The 20,691-nt window shown below is 34.3% G+C and overlaps 1 protein-coding gene across 7 annotated transcripts in view; it reads left to right on the forward strand.

The window, feature by feature from the left end:
- Col19a1 (collagen type XIX alpha 1 chain) overlaps nt 1-20,691 on the forward strand; it is a 327,672-nt gene that overhangs the window by 174,808 nt on the left and 132,173 nt on the right. For all 7 annotated transcript variants that reach the window (XM_058578798.1, XM_058578800.1, XM_058578801.1 and 4 more), the window contains one exon: nt 1,656-1,709. In XM_058578798.1, the coding sequence (XP_058434781.1) occupies nt 1,656-1,709 (54 nt within the window). The remainder of the gene's footprint in view (nt 1-1,655; nt 1,710-20,691) is intronic.

Here is a 20,691-nt window from a genome sequence, read left to right on the forward strand (position 1 = left end):
ATTTTAACCCCAAGGATACGAAAAGAAAAGAAACAATTGTTTATTTTTTTAAATAGGTAACAAGAGAATACTTTTTCTGGAATTAGGGTGAATTCAGTTTCTTTGAATAAGTACCATAATAGTTTTCATTATAAGTATTTTGAGATCCTTTGAGGTCTTCAGCCAAAAACTTCCATTAGCATGCACTGATTTCCCAGTATGGATGGTTTTCATTCAACCATTAACAAGCTCATACCATCATGTATAAAGACACAGTTTCTACCTATTGTGGCTTAGATCTGGTGAGAGAAACAAATCATGACATGAACAATCATTTAAATGAATTTGTGATAGACACTTTAAGACAAGTACAAGACACTTTAAGCCTGGAATAGGCAACTCATGTGGAGAATCAGGGAAGGTGAAGCATTATTTCCTTACCACCAGTTTGGCTGTAATGTAGAGATTGTTAGAAAGTTCTTCAGATAAGCAAAAGTGACGAGGAAACAGTAGGAATGGAGAGAAATGGATCCAAATATACTTTGGAGATAAAAATCAACCAGACATGGTAACTAGATGTAAGGGGAAGTTTGAGAGAGAAGAGCATAGACTATGAGTTCTAAATATCTAGGAGGAAAGAGCTAGGAGGGTGTCATATGGATTTAGTGAGGTGGGGAATGGTGGAATTACAGTTCAGCTTTGGAGGGAGGGTCCTGAGTTCAGTGTTCAATGTGCTAAATTTCAGATGCCTGTGAGATAGCCAAGTGGATCTGTCAAGCAGGCAACTGCACTTTGGATTTATATGTAGCCCAGAGACAAACTGAGGCTATAAATGTAAAAATAATGGTTCCTGATCTACAGAATCTGAAGCCCACAAGCATATGAGATCATGGCGAGAACATGTGAACTGAGAAGAAAATGAGCCTAAAATCACCCAAATGTAAATTACACTTGCAGGTCAACAAAAGGAGGAAGCAGAAGAAAAGACTAAGAATCATTAATAACTTTTGGAGATTTAAAAAACTGTAATATTATTTTGAGTTTCAGATTGAGTAGGGATTCCTGTATAATGTAAATATCTAAAAATCAAGAGATTTGACTTCCAACACCTTGGATTTCCTGGGACTTTTTTATGATCTAGAAAAAGATGATTTTTCCTATCACTTGACAATATTATGAGAAAACATTAAATATCTATGATACTAAAAGTTAAATATTATAAATAGACATGTTTGAAACAAATGTCATAGTCATGTGTTTTCTTAAAAGATACAAAGCTACTATCCACCACCAAAAATGTTTTATTTATGAAGTTTATATATATAAAGAGGTATTTTTTTCTTCCAGCTTGCAGATACTGTTACCTTGTATTTATGGTTGTTTGGTGAAATGTAGTTCCAATTGTATGGGATGTTTTAACTGGGAGTGAATGTTCCGTCTCAGGCCTGGTTTGGAACTTCCTTTTATTCTTTTCTGGAGTTAGCTACAAAGATAAACCAGTCAGTGAGAGGCAATTCATCATTATTAATACATTGCATAATTTAACCTTAGAAGAGCTCAAATCACTTAAAACTTTCTTTGTTTTGATGAATGAAATGTGTATTAATTTTCACAACATTCTTTGTGAGACAGGTGTGCTCAAATCTGTATCAACATGTGTCTTCTTTCCCTTACAGGGTTCCATAGGGATGCAAGGCCCCCAAGGTCCACCTGGAAAAGAAGGTCAAAGGGTAAGTACACTTGGAACAGCTGGTAGGCATTGCTAGCTCAGGGGATAGTTATTTCTGCATACTAAAAGAAATACAAAATATAGCAAGCAGATGGTCATATAGAGAGTATCAACTACCCAAAGGCTGAAATTTAAGATTAGAGATTTTGACAGAGGTTTTACTTCAGAAAAAGTAAAGCACCACATGTAAAAAGGTAATTATTTGGGTAAAATGAAGTAGCCATAATTTGATCTAGAGCACTTTGGTCATAATTTCTGTTAAGTTAATCAGTGTCATAGTGGAAGTCCAGCCCATTCATGAATTCTATAAAAACTGTGGCTATTAACCACATTGTTTAGCCAAATTTAATTATTGATACTAGTAACTCTTTGTTGCTTTCCTTTAAAGCATTATGCCTTTAACTGAAATAAAAGAGTACATGAATACATTGTAAGTGCAATTGGAAGTATTTCAATGACCTTCTATCTAGTCCATTCTTGTCATTCACCAGAAAAAGGTAGCTCTGCTGTGTTGCTACAGCTGGCTTTCTTGTGGCTTACTATTGTTACTACCATTTTCAAATCAGTTTGAAATTTCAAAACATTTGTATAGGATTTCTCATTTGACTACTTATGAAAAGTCTGTGCAAAATAGAACTGGTACTATTCTAAGGTTAAGGACTTCTGTAACCTTAGAGATGAGGATTCTGTGACTTAGGGGTTTAGATGACTTGTTTAAACTTGGACTTCTAATTCTGAATCCTATGTTTTCTTTTAGTGTCCCAGTATATTAACCCCAAATCCATTCTTAAGTCATTCTCATTTATTATTCCCTGTTCTGTCCTATTGTAAAAAGTCTGTTTCCTTAAGTACTTCAGAGTCCTTCAAATATTTGAGGGCTAATAACTATATTTTATTAAGGTTTACTATTTTTTAAACTAATAAAATCCCAATTCTCTTAACTCTTTCTTTTGCCATGAGGCTTCATGACTATCTTACAGTCTGACACTGTTTTCCAGAAAACACTCACTGGCTGGAAGGTGTCAGGAATGGGACTGGACACATGTGGCTTCATTTAGAGCAGAGTAAACTGTGGCAAGCAGGCCCTGTACCAGAAGCAGAGTACTATTTTCTATTCCAATCTAAGATTGAGCCAGGGCTTCTTTTCCTGTCATCACACCATTGATTGGTACTACATGTAGTCAACTAAATGTCCCTCTCTTTTGCCTTAATGAAAACTTCTGGCATCAGATCTTCCTTCTTTCTGTTATATTGTATAGTTGCTTTTTGAATTACAGAGTAGGAACTGATCCTTGATGTTTTTATATTTCATCTTCTGGATTTTGGTCCCTAATACCATTTTATTGCTTGGGAGTTATTTTGTAGTAATATTGTTGTTGTTTAAAAATTTACATCCTGTTTTCCAGTGAAATAGCTCCCAGCTCTCTGTGCTCACCTTATGTCTTCATTTACATCATTAATAAATTCTTACCAGAACAGGCCTGACAACCCTGTGTAGAATCAGTGTAGCCTCCCCTCTTTTCTACCATTGATATTCTTGTGACACGATAATCAAATCATGTACAATGCACTTGAACTCTACCTCCTCCCCACCCACATTTCTTAATTTGGTTTGTAAGATAATTATGAGAGACATGTCAGATACTAGTTGAAATGAAAATATATTCAAATGAGGCTTTTTAAAAATAATATGCTTCAAATTGAAATTGTACCCTATGAATGCTTGCATTTCAGAAGATAGGTTTAAGAATAAATTAAACTTATGTATTTTTCATGATAATTATGGAGGCAATTATTTGAATTGTAAAGTTCACTCACTATTTGATGCAAATTTACTTCATTTATAAATATGTATAATCCGGAAAAATTTATATTACTTTTCTATCAAGTATAACAGTGTCAAAAACTAAAGAATATCATAGAATTTTATGGTCACTATTAGGCATAATTTGTCATTATTGCTACTGTTCTCACTCAAATGCTATATTAATCAAAGGAAGTAGCTATAACAGGTATTATTGACATACATTATACACATTTACAAATCATTTCCAACTATGCTTAGTGATTTGTTCTACTTTATAAGCTACTGGAATGAGACTCAAATTACTTTAAGAAATGAGTATTCTTACAAATGTGGTCACCTAAACATAATGGTGACACTAAAGGCTATCACCATTTCTTCTCTATTCCAGAGGTAAATGACATTCAGCTTTTAGGCACATACATAGATTCATATGTGTATGAGTGGATGTGTGTATATATACACATTCATATCTTTTGAGAGCAAATACTAATAATTTTCCCTTTCATTGCAGTTTGCAATACGATACAATAATTAGAAAAAAAGTCTATGAATTTAAAACAAAATTTTTATTGAACCACTGTCAATAAGACTCTTATATTTTGGCTACAGGTGTTTGACCAGAAATTTACTATCATTAAGGTTATTTCAATGAAGTATAAAGTTTGTGGCAAGTCCTGTGTACTTTACTTGTAGATATAATGTCTTTAAGGATAACATTTAATTTTAGACAAATCAGTAATATCTTGGTTTTCCATAGTGAGTAGCTACTGCTCTATACTTTGAAAAATAACCAACATCATAGAAACATGTTAATATTACTAACATTATTTTTATTAAGACATAAGTAATCTGAACAAATGATCTTTTTTCTCTTTAATTCTTTGTGTAAATTTTTTTCGTGAGCACAATAGGAATACAATATTTCTCAAGTACAACATCAGAATTCTGTTTGTAGTTTTTAGTTGATTATATCTTTTTGTTGTCTTTTAAGCCACTAAATCTTCATTTGTAAACTATTAATTTTAATAAAATGTAGTAGTAATGTTTTTCTAACAACTGCTCTTCAACAGTGTTTTGTGACAATATATCTGGGATTTATATGTTTCTTAACCTATTTCTTTTTTGAATATTTTATATGATGTTGATTTTTTTTCTTTTTCCTTTATTGACTCTTTGTAGTCCTGCAAGTGAAACATTTAGATGGCACATTTTTAAGTCTTATACACTATATAGATCAACATAACTTTTAGAATTCAACTAACATTAAATATTGACCTCATACTACAGCTGTGAGTGTGTTGGAGAATAGCATGGGGTTCTACCCACTAGAAGCCTAGAGGGTGTACAGCCCATGAGGATAGAAGAGTAGGCTAGGAGGGAAGTAGGACATGTCAAGGGTAAGAAATTAAAAAGAGAGAGTTTGAAGTTTTGTGGAGGGTTCAGCAGTTCTAAAATTTGGAACTAAGTCAGCAGAAGATGTTGGATAAGAGAAGTGGTTGAAATTGGTACCTTTGAGAGGGAACCCTTTATTGAATAATTGAGAAGGTATTGGAAAGGAAAATTGGAAAAACAGTTATAATGAAGTTAGAGGGTCAATTGTGAGGAGGAAGAGGCAGCAATGCATAATCTGGTGGAGGGTTAAGGACAGGAACTGGATGGAAACCTAGAGAAGTATCTTACTAAAAAGTGGAATATTTCAGGTAGCTGAGCATGTTCATGGATGTGAATGTGAAACATCTCAAAAGTACTGGCATTGGTAAAAATTTAGAGATGTAGATTCTTTTAGGATTTTTTAATATTCCTAATAGAATCTCCCTGAATAAAAAGAAAATTAAAAATATTTAATATAACCTTGGGTTTTTCCTTTATAATCACATTAAAAGCATGTCTGAATAATTTCAAAATTAAGTCTATAACTTACCTTGGTAATTTTAGAAGATATCAGTCTAGGGGCCCTGGGAAAACAATTTATCAATGAGTTAGCTAGTTTCTGTCATGCACAAAAAATTTGTGTGGCTTCACCAGATGACCCTTATTCTTATATTATTATCTAATTATAATCCTGAACAGAAATTTATTTTATATTTCCTTTAACTTATCATTTGTCTCCCTCACTCCTGATCTCAAATTTTCCTCTTTGCCTGGTCCAGTCCTTTTCCCTCTTTAGGCAACATTCCTTTGACTGGCTCCTTCCAACATTTGGGGGCTGATTTCACAGTCTCTTGAAGTACTTGCTGCAAACTGCCTCTGGGGTAAAGATCCCTTGCATTCTAAACAGCACAGAGAACAGAAGGAGGTATCCCTTTGCACTAACCAGACTTGGTGGCAAAATAACTGGGTCCTGTTTCCTAGATGAGGTGGGATCCTGCAGAGGTATGGGCAGGACAGGGCCAGCAGCATGTCTGCAACACAAGTAGCATGAGGCTCTCCATGGAGGTCTCTGAACAGGCTCTGGGCCAGACCTGCCAGAATTTCAATCCCAGCTTGGCCACTCATTAGTGGTGTGATCTTAGATAAGTTCTGCAGCCTCTCTATGCCTGTTTCCCAATTTAGAAAATGGAAATAATAATAATAATACCCAATAGGGCTGTTAGAAGGAGTATGCCAATGCATGAGGTATATCATTACTTTCATACCAGCTTAGTGACCCACAGATGTTTGTTGAAGGGAAAACAAGCATATAACATCGTTATACAGGACTTGATTAAAGAAAGTGTATAATAAATAAATCAAGAGAATTTGTTGAAGTCACTGTTTTCACTATTGCTTCACTATACCCATTTTATTTGACTTTTACCTGAATTCTTACTTTCTCTGGATGTCCATGCTATGTTTTAATTCCCTAGAAACTTCATGAGGCTCAGTATGATATTAAAATTAAGCATATATAAAAGCTTACAAATGTTGATTATTTCCTTTCCCTTAAAGAAGAGATGAAGATTGATGTCCTCATTGTGGAGTAGCCAAGGGCTCAATTTGTTTTATAAATAAATTGTGTTGATCATATATGAATTTACCAGGAGTTTCATAAACAACACCTTGTTTTCATCTATTAGTTTGTTTTTGAATTTGTTTATATGCTTTACCTAAGACAAAACAAACAGTGACATAAATTATGTTTTAAAAATTATTGGGTTTATTGATCCCTATAGGAAAAAAGTACATAAAAGTCATTTTTGCTCTGCTGAAATCAACACATACAACAGGACTCACCCACGCAAAATTTTCCTTAGACTGATTTGCTTTTATGGAGCTTAGTATATTTTTCAAGGGAAATTCTGCCTCTGTAACCCAGCCATGTTCATTGAAAGCTGTAGAGAACACAGCAAGCCAGAAGAACAGGTCAGACCTGCCTCACAATACAGTAAAAAGAAAATAACATTTCTTCTTACTTCAGGATGGCTTATTCCAAGGGGCTAACCTCACAACAATATGCTTTACCTAATATGATCTCATAGTTCCAATGAAGCAGATTCAGGGTCTTATAGAAACCACAAATTATTTGCAATTGAACATTCTTACACAGGTTTGATTTGTGGGGAGAAAACTTACATAGAAAAGCACAAATAGTAATAAATTTCAGCTTCAGGAAATGTTTGATTAGTTACATAGAAAATGAGAGAGAAATATAAAGTTATCAACTTCTTTATGCATTAAAACTAGCATTGACCTTTAAAATGCACAGTGAATTTTCCCTACTTTCTGCTCCCCCATTGGAGCTATGACTGGTGTCCTTGTACCAAAAAGGCATTTTACCAATAAAAAAAAAGTTAACTCCAGTCCTGAGTAGAATAAAAATATAGAAAAATAAGCATCATTGTTGGCTTGGATTATATATAATCTGTAGATAGTCATATTGAGGTGAAATCTTAGAGGTTCTGGATTCTACAACCATTGGTTCATGTTTCCTGCACACGTTGTAAACTTTCTAGCATACAGATGACGTCTTTTTTCATTGACTTTCTATGACATTTTCTCAGAATAGCTGCACTGGAAGAATTTGGGGAGTTTATAAGAAATATCATCTTTTAGCCTGTCTAACATTTCTAGATGGATAACTGAGAAATTGTGTACCCTGTTTAGGTTCTAGGCAAGAGCTACATAACTTCCCCAACATCTTGCTTGGATTTACAAAACCAAATATGAGGCTGGATAAAAATGACCAAATCTGTTTTTATCCCTGCATTCCTATTTACAGAGCTTCCTTAGCAGAATTTGGGTGATTGCTGGCTCCCAAAGCTGGATCAGATACAGCTGTTGAAGCAATGGAGTAACACAGGAAGGCAGGAAAGAGGCTATTACACATTAATGTCAAGCAAATGTCCGCAAGAGTGTAGTTGAGGAACAAGGATGAGAATTCTCTACTTTTACCTCTCACTTCGTTTCTGGTGGGAAATATATATCAACAGAACAAGATGTTGGGAGACAACTTCTCACTTAGTCTAATTAAAATCAGGTGGAAAAGAGACAGTACAAGATGTAGTGCAGACTTTGTGTGAACAGGTCTTAGATAAAGTTAAATATCGCAGCTAATGACAGTGTGCCTGTTGTCCATTGTGGTGAATTTCACTCTAATTAGTGGTCTCTGCAGTGTGCTTTAAAGCAGAAGAGAGAAAAAAAAAGCCCTGGGAAGACTGTCAATGAAAGTAGAAAAAAGTAAAAGTTAGTAACCAATGATTTTGTTCCAATAATACTCATATAGATAGTAAAACCACAATGAGGTGAAGTTCTTACATTCATTCAAACAAAGAGCCAAATGACCCTGTTTGTATTGGGATAAAGTAACTATAAATTATCTCTGTTATTTGGATTAGAAAAAAGGACATGTTTCATATTTTTTCAAAGAGGATGCTGACTCTGAATGGCTTGTTTATTTATGTGCCTGACCCCTGGAGCTATGAAAGAAGCATACCATCTCATGGGGGCTCCTTTAAAGTGAAGACACTCAGTCCCTGAGGCCCAGATAGGCTGAACTTCAGAGACATGGGCCTGGGAGAGGGAGGGACCTATTTTTAGGAACATCAAACTGTTACATTTTTGAGCTGAAAGGAAATGATAGTGTCATTTCAGTTCACCAAATAAGGAAACTGAGGTCCAGAAAAATTCAGCAATTCTCTAGGGCTTCAAAGCTATTTATTCTCTTTATTCAATATAATAGGAAGTACTATCTATTTTGTAGTACTATACCAAAATTCATATATATCTTTAAAATGGAGAATATTGAGAATTTAACCAAAGCACTAACTTAAAACCAACTTTATTTTTCTTAGTACTATATGTTATACAGGAAAAGTATGACTAGTTACAGTTGATAATTTTGGGGTCCCAACACATTGGAAAGTGCACATTCTATCCCCCAGGCCCTGTTTATCCTACACCAGCAGTTAGGAACCATCATTGCCTGGCTAATGGGGATCTGGGGCTGCGAGTCTGACCTGTTCCCTTCCATCTGTGAGATTGGACTAACTCATGACTTCAGGCAAATAATTTCAAATTCTAATCTAAATTTATCTGTTTTTATCATAGCTTAGCCCTCAGGACCTTTATGGAATTAAGCCAAAAGCACTTTGAATGCACTCTGGTGACAGGTGTTTGTGGAAATGTCTTATAAATGTTACCCACTTAGCCACAAAAAGGGAATCGGAGAAAGCACTCTGCCAGAATGGTCACTTCCTGACATGCCTGCATCCACATCTTAACTGTGTCTGCAGCACAGTGAATACCTTAGCAACCATTAGGTGCATTTGCCATGGGAAATGTCAAGTACAAAGTTATTTATCCATTTGGGAGAGAGTGAATCTGTGTGTGGATGGCTGCCAATACCAAGAATTATTCACAAGTTATTAATCAATTTGTGAAACACAAACATAAGAGTTTTCAGAAATGCAAAGCATTTGGAACATGAAACACTTTTATGGCCTAATGACTTTGAAAGTCAGCAAATTATGTTTCCAATAAATAATCAAGCTCTCAACTGTTTTAAAACTCCATAGTATCTTGAGTTATCTTAGGTAACAGCACAGAATTTCAAAAGCCAGTTTTACTTTATAGCAGTTTAGTTTTATCAACATATTATATTAAAAGTCTCAGGGGAGAGGAACAATTACAAAATAAATATGCTGCAATAATTCTAAGAAAAGTTGGAAATTTGTCTTCTTCATGATGTAATTTAATCAATCGTTTCTGGGCATAATAGTATTCAGAGTAATTATTGAATTCTCCTAAAATAGCTTTGAACTACTTTTCCTCATTTTCCTTAAAAACCAGTAAACTTTTATTTAGATTTTTGTCATGAATAGTTATGGATACATTTGATATCCATTTGACATTTTTAATATGTTCTACACGTATGTTTATATGCATGAGTGTGTTACCCATTATGCCTTTTAAATTCACATTAGTATAAAACATGCTGTTACCACTATATTATGTATCATTCATGGTTCCAACATCACTAAACACATAGCTTGGCCATTTGCAAAGCCTGATGTTTGTATTGCTTACATCAGAGATGTTAACAATGTGTCTATGGAATTATAAAGAAGAATGACAAAGGAATATTTTAAAGTGTGTTAGGATGCACATAAAATTCAATAAAATAAATACATATAATTTGTTTGCATTAAATAATGATATTTTACTTTTATTCAATAATGCCACCTTAAGAAACAAACCCTAGAATACATAATAAAAAGAGGGAGATACCATTGAAGAAAATAATACTTTTCTTTCTCTCATATTAAAGGCCACATCTTCATACTTTCCACTGGCCATGTTTAGCCCAGTGTTTCATATATTTTGCAAAAACAATTCCATAGCTTTGTGCATTGACTCAACTATATTTCTTGTTTATCTTCAAAAGCATTTATAAATGCAATCAAGCCAAAATCTCTATACTGAGAAGACAGAGCTAATTAGTAGAGAACAAAAGGCAAAAAATAAGCAAAAACACCTATATTGAGGGAAACAATTTTATTTGAATAAAAATCTTTCCTTTGAGATATCTGAGATCCCTTTTGTTTATTCAAGAAATATTTGAGTGCCTGTTTTGTGTGAGGTAACATGGAAGTTGGCCTAGGTTGAGTTTCCCTAAAAGCAGAGATTTCTTGAGATTTTTCTACAAGTGATTTATAAAAGAAATCTGTATAATAGTAAAGGGGAGGGGGAGAAAATTATGAGCAAAATATGGTTTTGAAAGAAATCTCATCTAATCCCACAAAGTACCCTGGAGCACCATGGAGTTTGTCCCACCTTGAAGCAAGGAGCCAAGCAAGATACCCACCCACCACTCACCCCACCCCAGGTGAAAGATGGATAATCCTTATAAATTCCTTCAGGGATGACAGCCCCTGTAGAGTAAGGTCGTCCACTGGGAAATGTGCCAGTAGCAGTGAACATCCAAGGCAGCCAGCACCAACCAAGCCTGGCACCAACTGCCTCTCCTCTGGAGGAGGAGTAAATAATTCTCCACATCATGAGGTCAGGAGTCTCAATGGTCTTTAACAGAAGTGAAGACATGACAATAGCTTTGAAAATACTAGCCTTATAGAGAGTATTTTTTATGTTGGAGCAGGTGATAGGTCTATTCTTTCAGTCTGATAAATAAGTAATTAAAGGGATAAATTCAAGACACACTTATAAAAACAAGCTTAGTGGCCAGATGGTACAGACATCGAGAAGAGCAAACATAGAGCAGAGGTAAGGAGCCAATGGACTTAAGTATCAAAAGTGATTCCTGATATAACAAATCTGAAATGATTATAGTTCCCTTAACCAAAGTGAAGAATACTAGAGGAAAACTTTCTTTTGGAGATGATTCCATTAAAAGTCTATAGCATTGGAGTTGTAAAAGGGACCTGCAATTGAAAGTGCATCAGTCCCTTAAAACCTAGGTTAAAATTATAAGAAAAGGGACAGAATTTACTGTTAGGAAGCCATTAGATTATGAATGATAATCAAAGCTACCAGAGTGGGTGGGGTGGCCAAAGGACAGTCTGTAGAAAGAAAAGAACTCAAAGGTAGAATCTTGAAATTAGAATAGGAGTGGATTGTGAGATGAGCAAGAGGTTAAAATTATCAGGGAGGATGAGGCCTGAGGAAAGGCCATTGGTGATCTTGAAGGAGGCTAGTTTCCATGAGGGGCTGTGCTGTGCAGAGTCAGTGGGACATTACACAGGTCTTAGGATTACAGTATGCATGGAGAAAGTCAGAAGATTTTGCTCTATTACTCTCAGAAACAGGTATATATAGAGAGATGGCCTACGACCACTTTTGGAAAAGGCAAAGAAGAGATTTTCTTTTCATACTTGAATTAACATTTATAAGCTAAAGCAAAGAAATCAAAAAATAGAGATACTGAAGATGCAAATGACAGGAAACAATAGTAAATAACTCATATGTACCTAGAGGAGGTTGAAATGCATGGCTCAAATATAAACAGGGTTCATCCTCTCTGTGTGGAAGACACATGCGAAGGGCAGAAGGACATGAGCACTTACTCCAGGGGTCACACTGGGAATAAAAGCATATTGCATAGTCATCTTACACAGAAAAACAGTTATCAGACTATGTATGATTGACAAAAATTTTTGCTATTTCTAGGAGATGCTGCTCTCAAATTGTTCATTGTTTCCAGGCCAATAAAATTTATAGCTACTACTTTTTCCCTTCATGAACAGAAAGCCCAAGCCAGTAAGGTAAATGCAGAGAAATAAAGTTGAGAAACCAAGCTAAAAGAAAGTGGAGACATTGAGAGAAGAAAAGGTCTATTACAGCAATTTCAGAATGTTGTTAGATTGTTTGAAATACTGGTAAAACTGTAGGCATTTCATTCTAACCCTTCTTTCTGCACATCTTTTGTTTTATAAATACCACACATATCTTAGAAGAACATTTCTTTCATTCACCATTTGTCTGAATTCATTTATTTGCTTTACAAATCCATTTTGCTAGAATACAACTCTAACTTCTTAGAAAACTTTGTTTTATTGGTATAACACAAATGATGTCAAGATAAAATACTGTCAAAATCAAATTGTTCTTATCTTTATTGCTTTTGGCAATTTTCACATTTTATATCTCTGCACTCATCCCATAAACCATCATTTATTTTTTTCTTAAATGATATAAAATTTCTAAAGCATGCTAATTAGTATCTTTCCTAAGCTAGGGAATGTCAAGGGAATGGTTTACCTTCTAAGTAGTCCTACCTGTGTCTTTTATCAATAAATCCTTCTGGTTATAGTTACAATTCTTCATATACTATACTGCTAACTAACTGTGAACTTAGCATCTTTTTCATGGGGAGCTGAAAGGACTGAACATGATGTATTCCTTTGCAGTTGTTGTCATGGAGATAAAATCCTTTTCAAAGTAAAGTAGGGATGGCATAAAATTACTAATTTAAAAGTTATGCTTCTCATTTAATATTGAAAATGGTACACTGTTTCCTTTCATTTTGTCAAAATTGCTTGACTTGAGTATGTCTAATATACTTTTATTAGATAATTTCTCATACAAGAAAAACTGAAGCTAAAAAAATTAAATAGGTGAATTCCCCACAGCATTTATTAGGATGGGATTTCCATTTTTAATATTTTATTCTTAAGATTTATAACATTCCTAATTATTTCCCTCATGCTGTACCTCCATATTCTTTCTTTATATTTTGCTGTTCAATTTCAAATCTAATTACCTCTAATGAGTTTTCTTAAACACAATCTGTTTCTTTTCTCTCTCTCTCTCTCTCTCTCTCTCTCTCTCTCTCTCTCTCTCTCTTTACTTTGCCATATCATTTCCAACAATGAGACACACCTTTCAGCATGATTACAATTAGGAAGATGAACAGATCTACAAAACTTTCTTACATCTTATTGCCTATGATAAGATTTTGAAAATTTTGTAGACATTCTTTTAAAAAAAGTCAAAAAGGACAGGCTTAGAAAATAAACCTATAACTTAATAACTTCATTTTGATTGTATTACAAATCATGGGCATCACCACTTTCTAGAGATATTGCAAATGAGCTGAACTGCCATTAATTAGATGGGAAGAGTCAACTGATGGCAAAAGGGGGCGATGGAAACAGTGCCTACAAAATCCTTGTGAGAACTAGGTGATGATCAAAGGAGACCAGGGATAAGGGACAGAGGAAAATGGACCAACCTTATCTATTTTCCTCATAGCTAACCTTTTTGAAAGTGTTTGCTTTCTTTTAAAGCATACTATAGACATTTTCCAACCACTTCAAGAAATTTAAAAGGAAGTAGAGGAATTGAGCGGATCATCCCCTCTAAATAGATAGGAGTCTCTAAATCATCAATTCAGTATAGTACAATCATGTTCAACTGTAGTACTGCTACCAGACTGTGTTATGTACAGAAAATATGTTTATGTTTAGCAATTTGGTATCTCTGTATAAATCAGCCCATGATCATGGACTTACCTGGTAGAATAGGCCATGGTTCATCCTTTGTGGAGGGTCATGGCTGCTGCAGGTTGCCTCTGAGTCACAAACATATAACCACATCACTTGTGACATTTTAAAGTGAGATTGTAAACTGTACTCTGCAAGAATCTGGTAGAATGTGATCATACTTTTTCTAAATTTTTTATTTACATTTTTAATCAAGGTAAAGAAGGAAAATTTATTTTTAACCCCAACTTATGACAAAAAAAAATTTCACTAGGTGATTGGACATCAAAATTACAATAGAAGTAAATTAAATGAGAGTCTTAGAAGTGAATCCAAAGACATGAAGACCGAAATAATTGGTTTGAATTTTACTGAGACTTGTAATCACTCAGCTACTAAGCTCAGTTATTGATGGTAGAGCTTTAAATCTCAGCATGTTATCTGCAGTTGTATACTGGCTGATGAAGCAACTGAACCATAAAGCTGTAAGCAACATTTACACACAAAACATAAATAGGTTCAAAACCAAAGGGGTTTTTGGAAGAATGAACATTAATTTTAAAAAACCAATTAAGGCAAATGTTCAATACTGCATATTTAAGCATTCGTGCTTTGGAGATGCCTTATGAAATAGTTCTTTAGATGGCTGAGACTAGTAACAATTACAATTGCTGAGGCAATTGTAACCAATGACATCAGTTTGCTAAGAAATATTGAATGAATATGTAGAAAAGATTTCATTGCTTCACATGCTCAAAAACTAGTTAATAGCAACTTGAGATAAATAAAAGTAGCAAAATATGTTTACTGTGCCTTGATAAATGCATTGGCAACATTCCTGTGGCAATTCTTTGGCAATATTAAAGAATTTAATTTTCTTGACCTTCTTTGCCACCAACTCTAACCAGGTCTGCACTGCAGAAAACTATGAAGGATTACATTGTCAACAAATATGGTTTGAAGTTCAGTTCTCATACTGTAATGTCTTCTGATGGTGCAGCTGCAGTGATAGGAAAACATAGTGAATCAGTTACCCACATTAAGGGATCTGTTTGCCCCAGACTGTAGCACACAACTTTCTTCATCAAGAAAGCCTTGCTATAAAGAAATGTCCACTAAATCAAACAGTTGGAGAAATTGGCCACAACAAATATTATTGCATAATGAGGTTCCAATGCCATCAGGTGGAAAATTTTTTCAAGAATGTTGAACAAAGAATGAACTCATTGTTCCTTCAAGTTAAGAACATGGCTTATCCTTACTTTCTAAAAAAGAAATTAAATGGTTTGAGAAACAAACTTGCCTACTTGTCTGATATATTCAGTATTTTTGGTATTATCAATATGTTCACTTGAAGAAAGAATGTGATATATTTTTCAATGACAGAAAAAAAAATAAAATGCAAAATCTGAAGGCTCTAGAGAATGTTATAAAATATTTTCATAGCTTTACAATAATTATCAAGGAAATAAGTGATGATCTGGATATCATCAGTGAAAGTTATCACCAAGGATTTTTAAAATCTGGTTGAATGTTTTGAATCTTATATTCCAGCAAAAGAAGATTCATCTTTGAGAATTCCAGGAAGCCATATTCATTTATTTTATTGGGAAATAATTTAAATTTAATAAAAAATGCATAGGATAGGTTGCTAAAACTGGCTACTAATGAGGGATTGAAGATGAATTTTAAAAATACAGCATCATTTGCTCTTTATAACTTTTTAAAATTAAAGTTATAAAGAATATTCTGAGCTTGCTGAAATTAGTTCAAAATCTCTTCTTCCAGTCTTTTCAACATGCTATTAAACTTATTTCTATACTGAATATCATTAAAACAAAGCTATGAAGCAGTTTAGATAAAATTTGTCCCCTAAAAGAAGGGTTATTGTAATTCACCATAGGTTAGAAATGATAATAAGCAAGAAGCAAGCTCATTTTTTACATCAAAAATTTCACATATGGGGTTGGAGTTGTAGCTCAGTGGTAGAGAGCTTGCCTTGCACATGTGAGGCACTGGGTTCAATCCTCAGCACCACACACAAATAAATGAATATATAAATAAAGGTATTATGTACATCTACAATTAAATAATATTTTTTAAAACTTCACATATAAATATAAGTGTTAATTCACTCCAGGAGTGCAAATAGGCACTTAATATGGGAATAACTATTTCAATCATAACTTTGTTTTATTATTATTGCAAAATGATAAAGTTACAAATCTAATGAAGAATCTTTATATATATATATATATATATATATATATATATATATATATACTTTCAACAATAGTAACATATTTTGTAATTTTGTTCCTTTTTCCTTCTGTTTGTTTACATTTATTAAAGTATAATTTAAAACGTATGGATATATATATATGGGTTATATTGATTATAGATAGGCTAAAACTATAACCACAAAAACTTTCACCACTAGCAGAAGGATTTTTTTTACTAGTTTAGCTTTTTCAAATTGTATCTTGTAATAATGAAGAAAACATGCACTTGGCCAGGTCAACTCTCAGAATTAACCAGTAAATATGCAATGAGTTCTCAGCTATGCAATGCATGCTGAAAGGGCTTAGAAAGCAGACAGCCATGTTCTATTTTAAAGTGAGGGTAGTGTGTTTCAGTATCTGTTCTGCTTTATTCCTGCGTACCTAGAATAGTTATCTGGGAGTCTACACATAGGGCAGGAAAACCAGTGGGACTGAAAGTGATTTTTGTAAATGGAATCTCTGAAAATATTTTAAGAGGAAAGAGCCATTCCCTCCCTCTTTCGGGAAAGAACATGAAACGAAAGTGAATGGGTAAAGTGTGAAGAATAGTCTGACTTACATTTTTAAGATCTGAAGATCCACTTTACACAATGGATTTAAACAGATGATTTACTGTATGACCACTCAGAGCTAAAATATCTTAGAGCTCAGCAAAAAGGGCAATTATGAGATAGATTCAGGCATGCAGACAGGCAAACAATAAGACAGAGTTTAAGGTATCCAAGAAAGAACTTGAGAGGATAACTAATTCTAGGGCTGAATTTAGGCTCATATGGCCAGGCTATTTTCTTCTTCTTCTTTTTTTAGGTAGGAAGAATATACCTAAATTTGGCATGGCTAAAGCTGACTTAGTCAGAAAACTGCAAAATTTCAGAGAGGCTTCCTGTGCTATAAGTAGAATGGTGTTGGTGAAGCCAGAGCAACCAACAATCTTGCCAATAGAAGGAGCGCCTTCCACTGCTTCTTTGGTTTATGCCTTGTCTGAAGATCAGGTTCCTTGACTTCTTTATTAATAAAATGTTAATCTCTGTATAACTTTACCAAAGCAAATTCTCTAAAGGCATGGATTTTGGAGTCAGAGAGACTCCTAGGTGGGCCCTGGCTCAGTGACCCTGGGAAATTATCTAGCCTTTCTGAGTCTCAGCTCTTCCATTTTACAACCAAAATAATATTAATGGTAATTCATGATCTAAGCCCAAAGCAATGATTGGGGAAATAACATGTAAAGTAGCTATATAGGGCCTATACTAACATGACAAGTGTTCATACTTGGTAATATTATTCTTATAATACTAACTTATAGTATTTGAGCACATTATCTAGCATTAGAATTATGAAAATTTTAGTGTTTCTTTAAGAATCTCAGAGATTTTTCTGTATTTGTTATCTACCACAGTTGCCCAGATTGTACTCCAAAGAAGTGTGATCAGCCAACAGCTACCTGGGTGAAATCCAGCCTAGCCAACTAACCACAGCCCCACTAATCAACTGTGGCTTAGGTGCAGAGGTGTAGCTACTGAAAGCCTTTTCCTCACCAGCACAGACACAACCTTATCTACTAACTGGGCCCTGTCTCCTGACTCAGTTAGTACCATCCTATGAGATTTGGTGGGCTTTCCCATTTAATAAATTGCTAGAAAATAAGTGCTTAGTATATTTACACCCCCCCCCAAAAAAAAACATTTTTTATTCTAATGATATTCTAAAACAGTTCCAAAAGTTTCTTCTCTTTGACACCAGATATATGCTTGTAAAATTAGAAGCATGTGGGAGCTATTTACAACATAGGATGGCATGGTACTTTTTCAAATGTTTTGTGGGCTGCAGATGCTTCATAAAGATTCTTCATTATTTATCCTTCCATTTCTTGATGATATGAAATATGTCAGAAGTACTTGTAAGGTCACCATATATCTAGATTCCTGCAAATGTATATTCTTATTTCAAAGCTCTAAGAAACTGATATTTTGTATCAGTAGACCTAGATTTAATATCAACTTTATAAGTTTATATTTGAAACTCCATTTAAAAATATTTGCTGCTATTGTGCTATCAGAGAGAATTTCAATTAGATTCCCAATATTGTGTTGTAAAATTCAGCTGAATAAATTAAAATATTGGAAGTGAGTTATGTTACTGTGGTACTTGCCATATGTTAATAATTGTATTGACATTTACAGGATAAGGTTTTCCTAGCAGAGAAAATTAGAATAATGATAAACAAACTGATTCCTTTGGTTTTTAATTCTTTTATTGGGTAAAATACAAGCAATACTAGACTTCAGTGTACACAATCTCAAAAAATAATTAATCCTTTTGCCCTATTATATGATAAATGGTTTTACAATGTTTGTATTTCTGTGTTTTTATACTGTGAAATATTTTCATTTGCAAATGTTATCTAGACACAATGAAATTCAGCATTAACAGCAATTGAAAACAATGAACTACACATACACACAAAGAGGACAGGTGTTTAAACTTAACATTGAGATATGTGTAATATATATCTCAAATTACATAGATCAGAAGAATAACACCACGGATCAGAAAGATAACATCAAACTCATGACAGTAATTACCCCAAGGAAGAGGAAAGGGAAATAGGACTAGAGGTGCTCAAAAAGGATTTTCGTTTAACCTACAACATTTTATTTATTACCAAAAAAAAAAAAAAGACTTGAAAAAGTATTGCAAATTATTACCAGTTGTTATTTCTATGCTCTGGAAAAATAATCATTTGCTGGGTTACACTTTTTTGCACATCTGAATTTTTAAATTTTTCTGAGCAAAATGATTTCAAACTATGTACAAAGCTGTGTATATGCATGTAATCTATTAAAGCATTGTATATGCATGTACTCTATTAAAGCATTAACAAAAATAACAGCAAAAATATCACTAGGTTCTAAGAACTCTTAAGACATAATTAAGTTCACAGTTTTGATTTGATGTTTGTCTAAAAGTGTAGTAATGAATGTGATGACAGTGTTTTCTTCATTACTACAAGTTCCTCATTTGTCTGTACATTTTTAAGAAATTACATTGAATTCCATTTTAGTTATTAGCTCAGGCCAAAAGCAACTGAGCGCCAGTTGTTTACCTGACACAGTTGTAGGCACTAAGGACAGAGAAGTGAACACAATAGACCAAGATTCATCAAATCTGAGCCCCTGGGCCAAAATCTGGACTACCACCTGTTTTTATAAAGTTTTGTTGGAGTACATTCATGCCGTTTTGCTTATATTATATCCTTCAGTGCTCTGTATCAGTGGAGATGAATTGTTGTAAAGATTATATGACTCACAAAGTTTAAAATATCTATTATATTATCCTTATAGGAAAATTTTCCCAACCTCTGCAATAGACAAAAAGAAATATTTTCCCTTATGAACTCACATTCAATTACTGAGACAAACAGTAAAATAATAAATAATTTTTTGTGTGCTCTATGGTAACATGCATCCAAGTGGAAGAAAGCAAGGGAAAGGCATAAGGAGTATTATGAGACAGGGCCTTTGCATAGATGACCTTTGAGCAACAATCTAATAGAGGTGAGAGAACAGACCTGGGGAATCTTCCCAGGCAGAACAAGTGGCAAGTGCAAAGTTCTGAGGAGAAATTCCAAGGAGCTTCAGGAAGCCAATATAGCTAGAATGGGATGAGAGGAGTAAGGAAATCAGTCAATGGGGCAGGATTGAACACAGACCAGCAGGTCATTGTATGGAATTCAGCTTTTACTGAGTAAGGGCCCTCAGTGTCCTTTGCGAAGTTTAGAGTATTCATTTTGTTAAAGACTGAGGCTAATAATATGGATGCTACCTCTTCAGGTAAAACACTATTCAATTCTGAAAACTTCACTTCTAACCCTGACAGTCATCCTGCCAGACCTTACCATTGCCAAAAGGGGAAACAAGATAGCCAGTGACTGTATCCCACCACTATTTGAAAAACATTTCTGTGACCTGTCTTTCCTTTAACTTATCCAGTGTTGACACATTTGAACTAAGCCTTTATTTTAGGCTAATAGGTTGCCCTCAATAATACTAGATTTTAGGGATTAGGGCTATAGCTGAATGGTAGAGTATGTGCTTGGCATGGCAAGGCTCTGGATTCATTCTCCAGCACCAAAATAAACAAACAAACGAAAGTAATAATAATAATGCTAAGTTGAAAATAGAAAATTTTGGGTTGATTCACCCAATCAACAAATGGGCCAAGGACCTGAACAGACACTTCTCAGAGGAGGACACACAGTCAATCAACAAGTACATGAAAAAATGCTCACCATCTCTAGCAGTCAGAGAAATGCAAATCAAAACCACCCTAAGATACCATCTCACTCCAGTAAGATTGGCAGCCATTATGAAGTCAAACAACAACAAGTGCTGGCGAGGATGTGGGGAAAAGGGTACACTTGTACATTGCTGGTGGGACTGCAAATTGGTGCAGCCAATTTGGAAAGCAGTATGGAGATTT

This window comes from Marmota monax, unplaced genomic scaffold, assembly GCF_021218885.2.
Source record: "Marmota monax isolate L192 unplaced genomic scaffold, Marmota_monax_Labrador192_F-V1.1 WCK01_AAM20220418_F8-fsc00091, whole genome shotgun sequence".
Lineage (NCBI taxonomy): Eukaryota > Metazoa > Chordata > Mammalia > Rodentia > Sciuridae > Marmota > Marmota monax.